This window comes from Muscardinus avellanarius (genome assembly GCF_963383645.1).
Source record: "Muscardinus avellanarius genome assembly, chromosome: 7".
Classification (NCBI taxonomy): domain Eukaryota; kingdom Metazoa; phylum Chordata; class Mammalia; order Rodentia; family Gliridae; genus Muscardinus; species Muscardinus avellanarius.
The window spans coordinates 3,880,057-3,896,625 of record NC_137793.1 but is presented as its reverse complement, the minus strand read 5'-3'; the positions used below and the strand labels follow the sequence as shown (position 1 = coordinate 3,896,625).

The following is a 16,569-nucleotide window of genomic DNA, read 5'->3' as shown; positions in this document are numbered from 1 at the left end:
CTGGGGATGTAGCTCAGAGGTAAAATGCCCCTGAGTTCAATCCCCAATACTGCAAAAAAAAAAAAAAAAACCCAAACAAACAAACAAACAAACAAACAAAAAGTTCGAGCCAGCCTGAGCCTGTGCAATTCTGAGATCTATTTCAAAAACAAACAAAGTAAAGGTGGCACAACATTTGTCCAGCATATGTGCTGCTGGGAATGAGCCCAGGGCACTGCCCCTGAGCTGCCCCACAGCCTTTTTGTTTGTTTGAAACAAGATCTGACTAAGGTACCGAGAGAATTGCTAAAAAACTTGCTGAGGCTATCCTCAAACCTGTCATCCTCTTCTCTCCTCAGAGTCTCAGTCTCCCAAGTACTGAAATGCCACCAAGTCTGGCTTACTTTTTCATATATATATAGTGAAAAAATACATATATAGGAGAGAATGCGGGGGACTCAAATGCTGATGCTCTAGCTGGGTGCCCATTTTGCCAAGAGCATAGACTAATAACAAGTCCCTGATAAGAACGATCCCTCAGAGCGATGGTCAGTCACTGGAGGCAGGTTACTTACGCTGGGCCTGTTCTATCATGGTGGAGGCAGATACTTGCTTTTAATAAAACAGCCACATCATGGGAATCGATTTGTCTATTATGCTCTGCCAGCACTTTTGTTAATGGGCTTACAATATGTTTCATGCCCTGTCTCGGCACTCCAGGCAATGAAGGAACTCACTTTTCAGGACCAGGAGTGCAGCAGTGCTTTTTTGTCAGAATACAAGGGTCTAGTCAAGACATGGAAGTACAAATGGCTTTTCACTCATTCGAAGAATGTTTGTTCCCTTCCTGACAACTATGAGCAAGGCTGGTTTAGTCTTCAGACCTCTTCCATCCACTGGAAACACAGTAAGAGTCACAATGACAAAGGACTTCCACCTGGCTGCTGCACCAGCAGGCAGCAGAAGACATTATTCCACTAGCACAAGAGACGATTCCAAGTACCAAGAGAAAACCGGGCTGTGGCGCACAGCGGCGGCCAGAGGGCCTCTGTCTGCAGCCCAGAGACTTTTCCTGGGCTGTCACTATTAAAGGTTGCTGGGAAATTACAGAAACCAAAAAATGGCAGGACAGTGGAGAACACGTTAGAAACAAAAGGTTTGTTCTCATTTCAAGTAAAGAACCTGAGCCGTTGAAGTTTTAGTTAAAGGAAACATACTGGATGAGGAAAAAAGAGAAGGAAGCCAGATAAGGTAAATGCAGCCTTGTGGCCAACTACAGAAACAAGGACTGTAGAATATTTTCATATTTGCTTTGCCTATTAAAATGTCTCCACATATGTAAAACCATTTTCTTCCTCTTTCTCTCCCCATATTTATTTTACATCAAGTCTTTGGAATTGAACTTTATTAGTCTTTGGCTAGCAGACACCATGATGGAGTATGTAATGAACACAGCCTTCTCATTTGGGCAGAAGGTAAGAACCCCTCTACTTTTCTCAAGAGTGGAAATGGTCATCGTACGTATTCAAAAGAAAACTGCTAATCCTAAAACCTAACTGCAGGTACCACCACCCAGCTTATTGTCTCAGTGGCTAACTAAATACAAATTCACGAATGTGAGTTTCATGAATACAGAAGAAAGGAATGGACAAAAAGCTAAACTGACAAAGAATTTGTATTTTACTTGCAAAATTAGTCAACCACATGCTTTATGTTACTAGTCAAGAACAGTATACATTTAACTAATGGCCAGCAGGAAAAAAAGTTTCTGAATTCAAGACACGATTATAAAAAGGTCAAGTAAACTGAAATTTCCTATACTCTGGCATTTAAATTTAATAGCTATGCCACTAAATTAGTTTAGCAGCAATTGCAAGTCTTTAAAAGTCTCAACATAATGGAAAATATAACAAAAAATTACATCTTAATGTAAACAAAGCATAATGAGAGTAAGGGACAGTGGTGCACGCATATATAATTCTGGTATTTGAAAGACTGAGAAGAAGGATCAAAGGTTCAAGGACAGCAGCAGCAACTTAGCAAGATCCTGTTTCAAAATAAAAATTAAGGCTGGGTGTGGTGGCACAAGCTTGTAATCCCCGCGCTTGGGAGGCAGAGACAGGAGGATCGCGCAGGTTAGGAGTCAGCTGCGCGCGCTGGCTTAGGAGACCCTGTTTCCAAATAAAAATGTATGGAGACTTCCAGGAAGATGGCGACCGAGAAAAGCGGGGCTTAAGAGCCCCGCTAACAACCAATCTCCATTACCACAAAATCAGCGCCTTTCATAGCCAGAAAACACCATCACCAGAGAAACAAAAAAATCACCAGGCTCCAGAGAGGAGGGGGTCTCAGAATGGAGCTCAGAGCCACAGAGGAGATACGCCAGCCTTATACCCGAGGACGCGGCAGCAGCACCTTACTGCCGGCGGCAGCGGCGAGTTCACCAGAGGGCTAGGGCTACAGACCGACGCACTCAACAACCCACCAGGCTCCAGAAAGAAGCGGCGGACAGCGAGCTGAGGGACTCAGAGTGGAGCTCAAAACCAGAGAAGAAATACGCCAGCATCAAGGCCGAGGACGTGGTAGCGGCGCCATATTGCCAACTGCGGCAGCAACAGGGAATTCACGGAGTCCACTAAAGCTCCATCTGCGCACTCAACAACAGTGAGTCTAATTGCGGGCCCCAGAGGAGAAATCCCAGTACTGCACTCCCAAGGACTTGACCCAGTGGGGGAGTGGCAGTGGCAGAGATATCACACCATAGGAGAATGCACAACCTGGCACACCCCAAGGTCTTAAGCAGCCTCTATCCCTGGGTCTGAGACTCTGCGATACAACCCAGTAAAGGAGTAGTGGGGTCTGAGATACCACAGACTCGAGATCCAGAGCACCTTAAGTGAAGTCATAGTGACCCAAGGGAAGAACCCAGAGAAGGCACAAACTTCCGAAATCATGGAAAAAAGAAATAACAATGGAGCAATGAATGCCCACAACCCCACAACATCAGAACCCGATAAAACAGAAATTCAGAGATTTCTAGAAGATCAAATCAGGAAAATAACTGTAGAAATAATAGAGGTGTTTCGAAAAGAATTCAAAGAGAGCCAAAAAGAGATAAAGGATGCAATTAATAAAGTAAAGGCCTCAATTCAAAGTACAAACAACCAATTAGACCACATAGAGAATAGAATCTCGCTCTTAGAAGATGATCAATCCAAAAATGAACGCATAGTTTCTAATCTAGAAAAAAATATCTGACAGCAGGAATCTGACATTGAAGAAATATGGGTTCATTTTAAGAGAGCTAATCTAAGAATAATTGGAATAGAGGAGGCAAAAGAAGGTGAAACCAAAGGGATCAACAATCTCTTCAAGGAAGTAATAGCAGAAAATTTTCCAAACATAGAGCAAGAGGTCGATACACAGGTCCAGGAAACTTAGAGAACTCCCTTTAGACAGGATCGGAGAAGAGGATCCCCACGCCACATAATTGTCAAAATGACCAATGTGGAAGCCAAGCAGAGAATCTTAAAGGCAACAAAAACAAAGGGCCAAGTGACATTCAGAGGCAAACCAATTAGAATCACTCCAGACTTCCCAAACCAAGTCATGAGAGCCAGAAGGGCTTGGAGTAACATATTCCAAACTCTGAAAGAAAACAACTTCCAGCCAAAAACTTCCTACCCAGCAAAATTTACCATCAAATTAGATGGAGAAATAAGAAGCTTCCACGACAAACAAAAACTGAAGGAATTTATGTCTTCAAAACCAGCACTAGAGAAAATACTCAAAGAGATTAACTACAAAGAAGAAATAGGTAACACACTCCAGAACTAGAGAAACAAGATTTTCCATCCAACAGACAACTAAGATTGGTTATCCGTGGAGATTCATTATTTATGTTAGTCTTATATCTATCTCTAAATTGTATTGTTTGCTTTTATTGTTGTTAATTTTTAGGATTTCTAGTTGGAATATTAATATACCTTCAGATATAGCATTTGGAAATATTTTATCCCATTCTATCAGTAACTTTTAACTCTGTTTACATTGTCTTTGGATATTCAATATTTTTTTATTTTTTAGGGAATTTGTATACTCTTCTGTTGCCTGTGCCATTGAAATCATATCTGAGAAATCACTGCCAATTTCAATATTGTGAGGTTTTATGACCCAGATTTTCTTCTAAAAGTTTATAGTCTTAAGATTTATATTTAGGTCTTTTATCTATTTTGAGTTAATATTTGTATATGGGATTAGGTAAGGGTCCATTTTTTTCTTTTTCATGTAATTATTATTTTTTAACAATATTTAGTTAAAAGATTATTATTTCCTCCACCAAATGTTCGTGGAAACCTTGTCAAAAATAACTTGACAATATATGGAAGAATTTATCTCTAGGCTTTTATTTAACTCCAATGGTTTATATATCTGCCTTTAGAATAGTACTACACTGTTTCAATTATTGTAGCTTTATATGGTTTGAAATCAGAAAATATATATCTTCTAGCTTTGTTCTTTTTCGAGATCGTTTTGGGTATCTAGAGTCCATATTCCATATTAGGATAGATTTTTTTCTGAAAAATAATAAATATATGATAGTTTCACCTAAAAAAAAAAGAAAAAATATTCTCTGGTAAGAAAGAAAGCAAAAAGAAATATTGAAATGTTATCTTTAAGTTATCAAAAGCTTGGTATCAGACAAATGAAACTGTTCTGTGAGATTATCATTGTTAATTTTGGATAAATTGCTATAATACTAGATAGATGTCAACCACTAAGCCATGCATGGGAAGGAGGGATGGGGAGGGAATGGGGTGGGGATCGGATGGAGGCCGACTGGGCGATGTGTGCATGTCTACAAAAGTTTTTTTTGTATCCCACTATGATGTATGAATACAGTGCACCAATAAAATTTTTTTAAAAAAAATGTAAAAAAAATAAAAATAGGTCTGGGAGTGTAGCCTGGAGGTAGAAGGGCTTCCAGGAACCCAAAAGAAAGAGAGAAAGAGAGAGAGAGAGGGGGGGGGGGGGACACGAACGAGAACGAACTGGAGTGTAGCTCAGAGGTAGAATATCCCTGGGTTCAATCTCAGTACCAAAAACAAAAACATTAAGATCAACAAAAAAGAACTGCTAATAGACCAAATCCTCTTTTCTATCTTTCCAACCATCTTCCTCTTCCTTTACTTTTTGTTTGTTTTTTGCAGGTCTGGGGATGGAACCCAGAGGCATTAAACCTCCAAGCTACACCCCTGCCCTACTTGTTATTCTTTATTTTGAAACCGGGTCTCACTGAGTTGCAGAGGGCCTCACTAAGTGGCTGAGGCTGCCTGCGAACCGCGATCCTCTGGTCTCAGCCTCTGGAATGCTGAGATTACACGCGTGCGCCACCACGTCCAGCTTCCTTTACTTAATAGTTACGATGATGATAACAGTTACTTTTGTGTGTGTGTGTGTGTGTGTGTGTGTGTGTGTGTGTGTGTGTGTTGGTACTGGGGGTGGAAATCAGAGGCTTTCTACCTCCAGGCTACACTCCCAGACCTATTTTATACTTTATTTGGAAACAGGGTCTAAGTTGCTGAGAGCCTCACTCAGCAGCTGAGGCTGGCTCCCAACCTGTGCAATCCTCTGCCTCAGCCTCCTAAGCGCAGGGATTACAAGCATGAGCCACCCACCACGCCCAGGTAACAGTTACTTTTAATAGCCAGGGGCTGTGCTAAGAGACTGATAGAGATTAACTCATTTATTTCTCAGAAGCAACCTATGAAGTAGATTCTGTTATTACCCCTTCTTATCTGTGGGTGAATGAGGATGAAAGAGATTCCCAGAAACAATTTGCGAAGTGGTAGAGTAGACATGTGCACACCTACAGTGTGTCTCAATGTGTGAGCCTTACTGACCTGTACTGAGAACTTTGAAGATAAGAGCTTACTAACACCTCAGAACACTACTCAAGTAGTTTCTATTATTATTCTTGTTATACCCATAAGAAAACTAAAATTTGTCCAAAGTCACAAAACCAAGAAGTGGTTGAAATCAGGACTCTAATCTGGTTTCTCTTACTCCAAAAACCAGTATCTTAATTATTATGATACACTGTTTTTCAAAAATGAGTTAAGAGTACCGGGCGTGGTGGCGCATGCTGTAATCCCAGAATTCAGTTTTAATTCGAGCATTTGTTTATAATCCCAGCATTCAGGAGGCAGAGGTGGGAGGATCAGAGTTCACAGACAGCCTCAAGCTACTACTTAGTGAGGCCCTTCACAATTTAGCGAGACCCAGTTTCAAACATAAAAAGGACTAAAAAATAGGGCTAGGGGTGTAGCTTGGAGGCAGAATGCCCTTGGGTTCCTTCCCTAGTACTGAGAGGAAAAAAAAGAGTAACAGCAACGAATCCAAAAGTCAATGGAGAGGTCAAATCAAGGCTTATGCCAAACTAAGGTTCAAACAGGAAGAAGATACTTTGTCATGCTGTAAACTTAAAAACCTTAGCGGGGCGGGAGTGGCCTTGAAGGTAATCTCAGTACTTAGAAGGTGAAGAAAGACAGCAAGATTAAAGCCAGGCTCAACAACTTAGTAGACCCTAATCAACTTGGAGAGACTCTGTTTTCAAAATAAAAAATTATAGAGACTGAGGGTGTCACTCAGCAATAGAATGCCACTGGGTTAACTATCAATACAAAACAAACAAGAAAAAAAAAAAAAAAGGATTCTACCATAGCTGGAATCGGTGGGGCAAGCCTATTACCCCAGTACTCGGGATAACAGAGGGAATTGCAAGTTCATGGAGAGCTTCAGCAACTTAGCGAGACCTGTCCCAAAATAAAAAATAAAATAGTACTGGGTGCAGCTCAGAGGTAGAACACCTTAGTACTGCAAATTAAAAAGGAGGAGAGATGTAGCTCAGTGGTAGGAGGGCCCTTAGATTCAATCGCCAGCCACACACACACACACACACACACACACTCATACACACACACAAAGGCTGCACCTTTAGAAACATGAAATATTAAGTCAATTCCTGTCAAGTATTTCTGATGACCCTAAGGCACAAAGATATTTTCATTTTTAAATATATATATATATATATATATTATTTATTTATTTATTTATTTATTTATTTATTTATTTATTTTTGGTGGTACTGGGGTTCCTGGAAGCCCTTCTACCTCTGGGCTACACTCCCAGACCTATTTTTATATTTTTTATTTGGAAACAGGGTCTCTTAAGCCAGCAAGGCTGGCTTCGAACCTGCGGGATCCTCCTGTCTCCACCTCCCAAGCGCGGGGATTACAAGCGTGCGCCACCACGCCCGGCTGCAAAGACATTTTTTAAAAGGTATTATCCATTGAATGAAAAACACACATCTTACATAAAATAATTCAATGTATGAGACACAGTTATAATGTTAATTTTGTCTGTCTTATGCATTAAAGACGATAACGTAAACTCACCTGCAAGGAGGTAAAACCATGGAGTCTTTCACAAGTACAGATCCAGAAAGCAGGATATACCAACATCTGGCAATGGTTTCTGAACTGTTTAAACAAATGGGTAAATGAATACACGTTCACATGTACATACACTGAATATGAAATACCTATCTGGGAATATATTCTGATAATACTGCAAAGTGATTAAAATTTAAATAGCAATACCTGGAAACATGTGAAAGTCTACACACTGTCTAAGGTTTTATATAGACCATTTTTACACAGAAAAAATGCGGGTAATTCTTAACAGGTTCATAAAACCCAGGAAGAAAAGAATCTTCATATCACTAGCAAACAGAAAATGCAGAGGAGGAAAACATGGTGACACATGCCTAAAAATACATGGGAGGCTAAAAGAGGAGGACCCAGGTTCAAAGAGAGCCTCCACAACACAGCGAGACTCTCAGGAACCTAGTGAGACCGTTTCAAAACAAAAAGTAAAACACGACTGTAGGTTTAGCTTGGACATAGAATGTCCCTGGATTCAATCACCAGTAAACACACACACACACACACACACACACACACACACACACACACTCACATACACACATACACATACACACACACACACACACACTTTTTACAGAAAGTGTAAATTAACACATATACATATTTAAAATAAGTACTTAAGAAAATCCTAGCCAGTCGCTAGGCTGAGGCATATACCTCTAATTCCAGCTGGAGGCCAACATGTGCGATTTAGTGAGACCCTGTTTCAGAATGAAAGATTAAAAAATAGAATTGCAGCTAGGAGTGGTAGCACACACTTGCAATCCCAGCATTTGGACAGCTGAAACAGGAGGATCGTGGTTCAAAGACAGCCTCAAGCTCTTACTTAGTGAGGCCCTTTGCAACTCAATGAGACCCTGTCTCAAAATAAAGAATAAAAAATGGGGCTAGGGATGTAGCTCTGAGGTAGAATGCCCCTGGGTTCCATCCCCACTACTGCCATAAAAATAAAAAAAATAAAAAAAATAAAGATTGGGAGTGTAGCTCAGAGACAGAATGCCCCTGGGCTCCAACCCCAGTAACACACACACCCACAAAGCAAGTCCTCACAAATTAGCCCATATTACAGAGGCTGTGATAAAAATTATGTTTAGTCACTGATTAGCAATATTGATAATCACTATTAGCACATTTTTGCAAATCAATGTAGTAATATTCAACACAAACCATAAAGACATTATATCCTTTAATTCCAATTACATTCCAAGGAACTGACCATTGAGAAGTCATTCTTACCTCTGCATAATACAATTTCAGATGAACTAATTTTTTCTCATTGTTTACTAGCTTACCTATTATCTGTACACTAGAAATAGAAATTATTTTTAAAATCCAATAAAAAAACAGAACATAATCATGACAGTAATCTTAGTATCTAATACTAAAGGCAACATAAATACTTATTACTAGAATGATTTAGTAAATCATGGCATAATCAGTATAATGGGCTATCATATAATCATAGAGTATATAACTATATAAGGAAATACATATAACAGATACTGAGGGCAATCCTCTCATTTCCTGTAAATCTTAACTCTTGGCTTATAACTACTCTAGCATTATTTTGTCAGGTTTTATGATGACATTAACACGAGCCCTTCTATTGTGAAGCCTGTCAATTTCTACATCTCTTCCAATAAGGGCTACCCGCTACTTTATTCCGGGTGCTCATTTTCAGGCCACACCCAGACCCTGCACCAGTGAATGTGCTCTACCTGATGTGCTCTTTCATCAGCACCTTTCCTCTCCAGTTAATTCTATCATCCGGATTCCACAAAGGTCCCACCATCTCTCTTCCACCCCTCGCCTTCTGAACCAGCATACATTTCATATGGGGTTACCATGACCATTCCTTCTCAAACAGTCCCTCCAATTCTTCTTATTTTCATTTTAAGAACATGGTTGATTTAAAAACAAAATCCTAATTTTCAAGTGGGCTCTTAAAACTGCTTAGCAACCATAATGTTTCTGAACAAACCCACTGTCCCCTCTCTCTTCAAACGTCAAATTGTCTTCTTCTTTACCCAAACTTTCAACTTTATGCTGATTTCCTATTTCACTGACAAAAAGAAACTATCAGAAGGAAACTCCCATTATACTTACCACCTGAATCACTTAGCATTCTTAATTATCTCCAGTTACCTGTCTATACTCTGCCTGCCACAACAAAACAAAACACATCTAAATACTCCTAGGGGAAGGCAAACAGAATTTCTACGACTTTTCATATAATTCTGGCATTGAATAAAAAATTACCATTACTGAGAATGAAGTCAAATAATCTAAAACCAACAGAAAAAAAGAATGTGTGTGTGTGTGTGTGTGTGTGTGTGTGTGTGTGTGTGTTCTACTAGGATTGACCCATCTAGGGGCATTACCACAGTTATGTTAAATTTTTATTTTGAAACAGTGCCACTAAGTTACTACAACAGGTTACATGTGTGTTCCGCTGCACCTACCAAGTACTGTATTTAATATATTAATTAAAAGAGAGGATAAGATAACTTTACCTAAGCACTGCGATCTCTAAGGAGGACACGGGAGGGCTGTGATGCAGCTCAGGGTGGAGCACTTGCCTAGCCTATGAAGGCCCTGGATTCAATCCTCAGAGAAGAGAAGAAGGGAGAAAAACACGAGACGAGGAGAGGAAGACAGAGAGAGACAACTGAAAATACAAGAGAAATTAAGAATTCATGTACTGGGTTTAAAACAAGGCTAAAAATAGCAGAAAACAGGAATTCACAAATGAGAAAATACATCAATAGGAAATAGAACAGCAGAGGGGGAAAAAGAACAGGAAATAGTGCAAGGAGCTGGGCGGGGTAACAGACTTCTGTAATACCAGTATTTTGGAGGCTGAGACAAGATGATTGAGCGTTCAAGGCCAGCCTCAGAAACTTAGCAAAACCCTGTTTCAAAATACTTTTTTTAAAAAATAGGGGTGTAGCTCAGAGTTAAAATGCCCGTGGGTTCAATCTCATCTTGTGTCTGGGGTGTGTGTGTGTGTGTGTGTGTGTGTGTGTGTGTCTGGTATGTGTGTCTGGTGTGTGTGTCTCACATACACACACACACACAATAAAAATACAAGACAAAATGAAAAAAGGAAAGAAAAAATAATGAAAAATAGAGCTAAGGATTTTCCAAAATCAATTAAAGATACAGAATGACAGAATCAAGAAGTTCTACAAACCCCAAACAAAATACACAGAAAATCTCACCTAAGAGCTTATTACATACAATTGTTAACAAGCAAACAACAAAAACAGAAACAGCCAAGAGGAAAAACATGTTCCCTGCAAGGGCATAATAATACCATTATTTATTGACTCTAAAATATAAAGAGAAGCCAGACATGGTAAAACAACATCTGAAAGTATTAAACCAAGCATGGGGTCTCATCCCTGCTCTCTTAGTATTTGGGATTCTGAGAAGGATCACAGCTTTGAAGCCAGCCTCAGCTACTTAGTGAGGCTCTCAGCAACTTAGTAAGACCCTGTTTCCAACTAAAGTATAAAATAGGTCTGGGAGGATAGCCTGGAGGTAGAAAAGCCCCTGGGTTCCACCCCCCAGAACCACCAAAAAAAAAAAAAAGAAAAAAGAAAAAAAAAGAAAAGAAAAAAAAAAGCATTAATTACAAGAGGAAAAAGTGAGTTTCTCTTCCACGTATGATGCCATTAAGAATTGCCATGGGAAAAGTATCTATAGTGTCTCCAACAGAGGATTTTAACTCAGATTTTACAAAATAGAAATGAGAGAGACAAACCAATTGAAAATGGTCAAAACAAAAAAATCAGGATTTGAGCTGGGCATGGTGGCACGCACTTGTAATCTCAGTACTTGGGAGGTTAAGACATGAAGATAGCAGGTTGGCTGCCAGCCTCAGCTACTTAGTGAGGCCCTCTGCAACCTAGTGAGACCCTGTTTCCAAATCAATAAAATCAGACTGGAAGTATAGTTTGGGGTTAGAATCTGGGTTCAATCCCCAGTACCAAAAAAAGCTCAAAAAGAGGTTAAAAAAAAAACCCACTATGAAAGAAGTCGAAACTTTGATTACCTTTCCAAAGAGAGCTGGTTAGTTTTCTGAAAAGCTGCTACGCTGTACATTTTCTTTAGTAACAGTAATTACAAAGGTGTGTATATTTATTAAAATTTGTTGCACTGGACACTTTCTGTGTTCTATATATGTTATACTTCACAATTTATGGCTAATTTGCTCTATAAAAATTGTTCCAGAGTCAAATGAATTTCATTGCTGTAAGTCAAAACTTAAAAGTTATTAATTGAAGTTAATTATAAAAATACTTACCAAAAAAGAATCTGATTGCCACTGTATCTTTCATAGCGTGCTCTTGCAGACATTAATCTAGCATATTAAAAAAGAAAAAAATTTAGGATTTTGCTATATTTTGTTTAAAAATTATAATTATACCAATAAAAAATGATAAGATCACTAAATTTTCTCTAAATTCCAAAAGTTTAGAAATACATAATACAAGTCGGGTGTGGTGGCACACGCTTGTAATCCCAGCATTCGGAAGGCTAAGACAGGAGGATCTGGGTTTGAGGACAGCCTCAGCTATTTAGTGAGGCCCTCTGTAACTCCACAGTGAGTTGCCCAGTTTCAAAATAAAGAATAAAAAATAGGGCTAGGGGTATAGTTTGGAGGTAGAATCCCCCTGGGTTCCATCCCCAGTACATACACACACACACAAAAGAAATCCATAATACAATACATTTGTTTGTTTATTTATTTATTTACTTATTTATTTAGTGAGCCTGAGGATGAAACCCAGGAGCATTCAACCTCCGAGCTACACCTCCTGCCCTATTTTTTATTCTTTATTTTGAAACGGCCTCACTGAGTTGCAGAGGGCCTCACTAGGTAGCTGAGGCTGGCCGTGAATCGCGATCCTCCTGTCTCAGCCTCCTGAATGCTGGGATTGAAGTGTGCGCCACCACGCCCGAGTGATACAATAAGAGCAATTAGGTAATACTAAGTGGCATCAACTATTATGCTTTTATGCACATTACAAAACCTGCCAATTCACAAGAAGTAATGCCCACTTTTACTGTGAAAACGTATTTGTAGGGCTGGGATGTCACTCAGTGGTGAAGCACTCGCCTTGCATCTGCAGTGCCTTAGGTTTAAGTTCAATCCCCAGTGCCAAAAGAGAAAACATACACATGCGCACACCAACACACCCCAACAAGATTTTGTGTGGCCTACTACTGTCTCCTCAGTGTGAAGAACAGTAACTGGCACAGGCATGCACATACAAAATTTTTTTGAATAGGTAAAATTTGCTTGCATTTTAAAAGTGGCGCATGCCTATAATCCCAGTACTTTGGAGGCTGAGATGGGGTGGGGGTTGGGGAGATCACAGGTCTAAGGCCAATGTGCAGTAATTTAGCAGACCCTGTCTCAAAAGTAAAAAAAGCTGGGGATATAGCTCAGAGGCAGAATGCCTCTGGATTCAATCCCTAGTACCACCAAAAAAGCACTTTTAATATTACAACTGCTTGTTCAGTTTTCTTTCTTCCTGTTGTATTTGATACAGAATAACACCTGAATTGTGTTATACAGAAAATAGAATAAATTCTAATTATATATTGTAGCAATCTAGTCCATTAACAGAAACTTTTAAAAAACACCCAGGAAAAGCAATTAGATAAATGTGTCATAAAAGCACATTTAATTAAAATGTAATTACAAGTGTTTTATAGCACTATAAAGCGTTTTTTATAAATACAATCATGACACACGATAAGTAGGTCAGAGAGCCCATTTTACAGAAGAAAAGATGAAGTTCAGAAAGTTGATGAGTCTTGTACCCAAACTTTTGCCAAACCAATGTATTTGCTCCTTCCATTTTAAGACAACATATACTGCACATCTGGACCACATGGCATAATAAAGACTAATACAAACTGAAAAAAATATCCTGTTCTCGCTATCATAGCTAAGCACAGTGTTTTGCTCTAGATACTTATTCTCATTTAGTCTTCAAAACACTGTAACAAAGATACCATCATTATTACTCTTTTGTGGAAGACACAACTGCAGCTTAAATGCTAAGACTTGCTTAAGTCCAATTGCTAAGAAACACTGGGCTAAGAAATGCAAAGTCTTGGGCTAGGGATATGGTTCAGTGGCAGAGTGCTTGTCTAGCCTCCGAGTCCAGCGCCCAAGGGTCAATGCCCAGCAACTGAAGGGAGGAGAAAGAAAGGGAGGGCCCAAGGCAGTTCCACAGAAGCTCGGAAGTGGCTTGGCCCTGAGAGCACCTACCCAAACTCACTCCCACACCTCCCTGCCTCTCTCTATGCCCCCTCAGCTCGACCCCTCTCCCTCCCTGCTGTTTAGGGCCCTGCTCAAAAGTATTTTCTCTGAGAGCTTTTCAAAGACCATCTAAACTCAAGTAGCTTCCTAGTTATACCATGTTATATTTATATAGTACTTACAATCTTGCATATTACACACATCTTTTGTTGTTAGCGTTTTCACCCAACTCTGAAGTCACCCCATCAAAACATAAACTTCTCATTTATAGCCTATATTTCAACTGCTTTAAGTAGTATGAGGAATATGAAAGGTGCTTAACAGATACATGGTGAATAAATGAGTAACTACACAGCACATGCTCTTTTTTTAACCCCAGTCCTTTTTTACTTCCAAACAAGTCCTCATGCAGTTGCCCAGGGCCTCACTGAGTACTCTGGCTGGTTCTCACACCTGCGATCCTCCTGTCTCAGCCTCCCAAGTCCTGGGTGGGATACAAGCGTGCGCCACCACGCCAGGCTATATGCAAGTGCAGCAACATACTTACCTAAGCTGATGTTCCCTGAGATTTGATAATATTTCCATTCCATGAAGATAAGAATAAATAGTATTTAAGTCCTGTGGAATAGAAAAGATTTTAAGTTATTTTTCAAATACATTTTAAAGATAATACCGCTCAACTCTGTTCTTCAGCATACAACCATCTATGGAGGAGCTGTTAACTAGGAGGAGACAAGTCCTCTCAATTGCAGCCAGTCCCTAGGTAAGGAAAGCCCCCTCCATGCATACAGGAAGTCCCTTCGCCATGCCCAATGGCCTCTATTCAAACAACCTCAGAAACCAAAACTCAGTGCATTTTTCAACAGATGCAAGCTTTTTTTCTTTCGGTGGCCACAGGCTACTTGAACACTTAAGCCTTCCTTTGTGGTGAATTCCAACCTGTGTGGGTTTCAGATCTTTAAAAGCACCCTGGCCACCATTCTTCAGATAGCCCAGTTTATCAGTGTTCCCCTTCCGACATGACTTTCTGAAGAATCTCAAAAGACCAAAACTGACATAGTCTACCATGAAACAAAAACAGGTCCAGTGCGAAAATGCTATTGTCCACTGTGTGAAAGAAGCAGAAAACCTTCCTTTAGCCCTCACTCAGATAACTAAGTATAAAAAACAAACAGAAACACACACCCAGGACCACATAGTCTGACATTAGCTAAGGGCAATGGCACAGCAGAGTAGGAATGTGAGAGTCCACACCCTTGACACAGTATTGTAACACTGTTATTTAAGATTACTGGTGCACAGTGATTAAAAAAGAAAAGCAGACAAGCTTGACTTCTGCACATAAAGTATACTTCCTTACTCCCTAATAAAAATAATGCCCTTATTCTAGGGCAGGTCACTTCCAAGCCCTAACCCATCACCATGCTTGATATACAACTCGCCAAATATCAGATGGCAATAGAGAAAAAAACTAATACAAAACTAACACAATTTGCTTTCCAGGAGGTTAATAAAACAACACGGAGCCAGAAAGGAAAGCAGCAACAATCCCTGACTAGAGGGACAGTTGACCACCAAAGGTTGGACACACACATGTACCTCTGCTAATTCCATAATAAACAAGCCTGGTGTGGTAGTGTATCCCTGTAATACCAATTGGGAGGCTGAAACAGGAAGACTATAGATTTAAGACCAGTTTCAGCAACGTGAGACCTTGTTTCAAAATTTAAAAACAGGCTGGGGATGTAGTTCAGAGTAACATATTCCAAATTCTGAAAGAAAATAACTTCCAGCCAAAAATTGCCTACCCAAAAAAACTTTCTATCAAATTAGATAGGGAAATAAGAAGCTTCCATGACAAACAGAAACTGAAGGAATTTATGTCTCCAAAACCAGCGCTAGAGAAAATACTCAAAGAGATTAACTACAAAGAAGAAATAGGTAACACACACCAGAACCAGAGAAACAAGATTTTCCATCCAACAGACAACTAAGATTGGTTATCCGTGGAGATTCATTATTTATGTTAGTCTTATACCTATCTCTAAATTGTATTGTTTGCTTTTATTGTTGTTAATTTTTAGGATTTCTAGTTGGAATATTAATATACCTTCAGATATAGCATTTGGAAATATTTTATCCTATTCGATCAGTAACTTTTAACTCTGTTTACATTGTCTTTGGATATACAATATTTTTTTATTTTTTAGGGAATTTGTATACTCTTCTGTTGCCTGTGCCATTGAAATCATATCCAAGAAGTCACTGCCAATTTCAACATTGTGAGGTTTTATGACCTGCCACTTCAGAGACGATTTTAGGGGTATAGTGGTTGAGGACACATCAGGATATTCCTTTCAGCTTTAGGTCAAGATGAACTAAGGACTGGATTCACCACTCACCTAAGACTACTTAATGTAAATATATAAAACAATATTTTCAATAGACAGGATACCAAGAACCTAAACCGTGGGATCTGAAGGGGAATCAACAAATGAGGTAATACGTATGATTATCCCACCTTACTGCATGGTGATGTCTTCTGCTAAGAAAGAGCTGGCATCTGGGGAGAAAGCAGCGAGAACCGAAGAGCAGGCAGGAGATGGAACACACAGCAGGCCTGTGCCAGGAGGTCCCTCTTACGCGCTAAATCCATAGTGATCAACTCACGCACACGAAGAAGTACCTGATGTCATGTTACAAAGCCACCTGACTGGGCTGCAGTCCTTATCCAGAACCAATTTTGACCCCAATGGTACTTAGCAAGGTCTTTAATGTTCCAAAAGGAGATGATGGGAAAAA

General features: G+C 39.6%; 1 protein-coding gene across 1 annotated transcript in view; it reads right to left on the bottom strand.

Moving 5' to 3' along the window:
* RAPGEF6 (Rap guanine nucleotide exchange factor 6) overlaps nucleotides 1-16,569 on the bottom strand; it is a gene marked incomplete at both ends in the record, with an annotated part of 152,449 nt that overhangs the window by 108,907 nt on the left and 26,973 nt on the right. Inside the window, 3 exons of the mRNA XM_080698480.1 lie at nucleotides 7,437-7,520; nucleotides 11,797-11,853; nucleotides 14,315-14,385. Coding sequence (XP_080554606.1) covers nucleotides 7,437-7,520; nucleotides 11,797-11,853; nucleotides 14,315-14,385 — 212 coding nt within the window. The remainder of the gene's footprint in view (nucleotides 1-7,436; nucleotides 7,521-11,796; nucleotides 11,854-14,314; nucleotides 14,386-16,569) is intronic.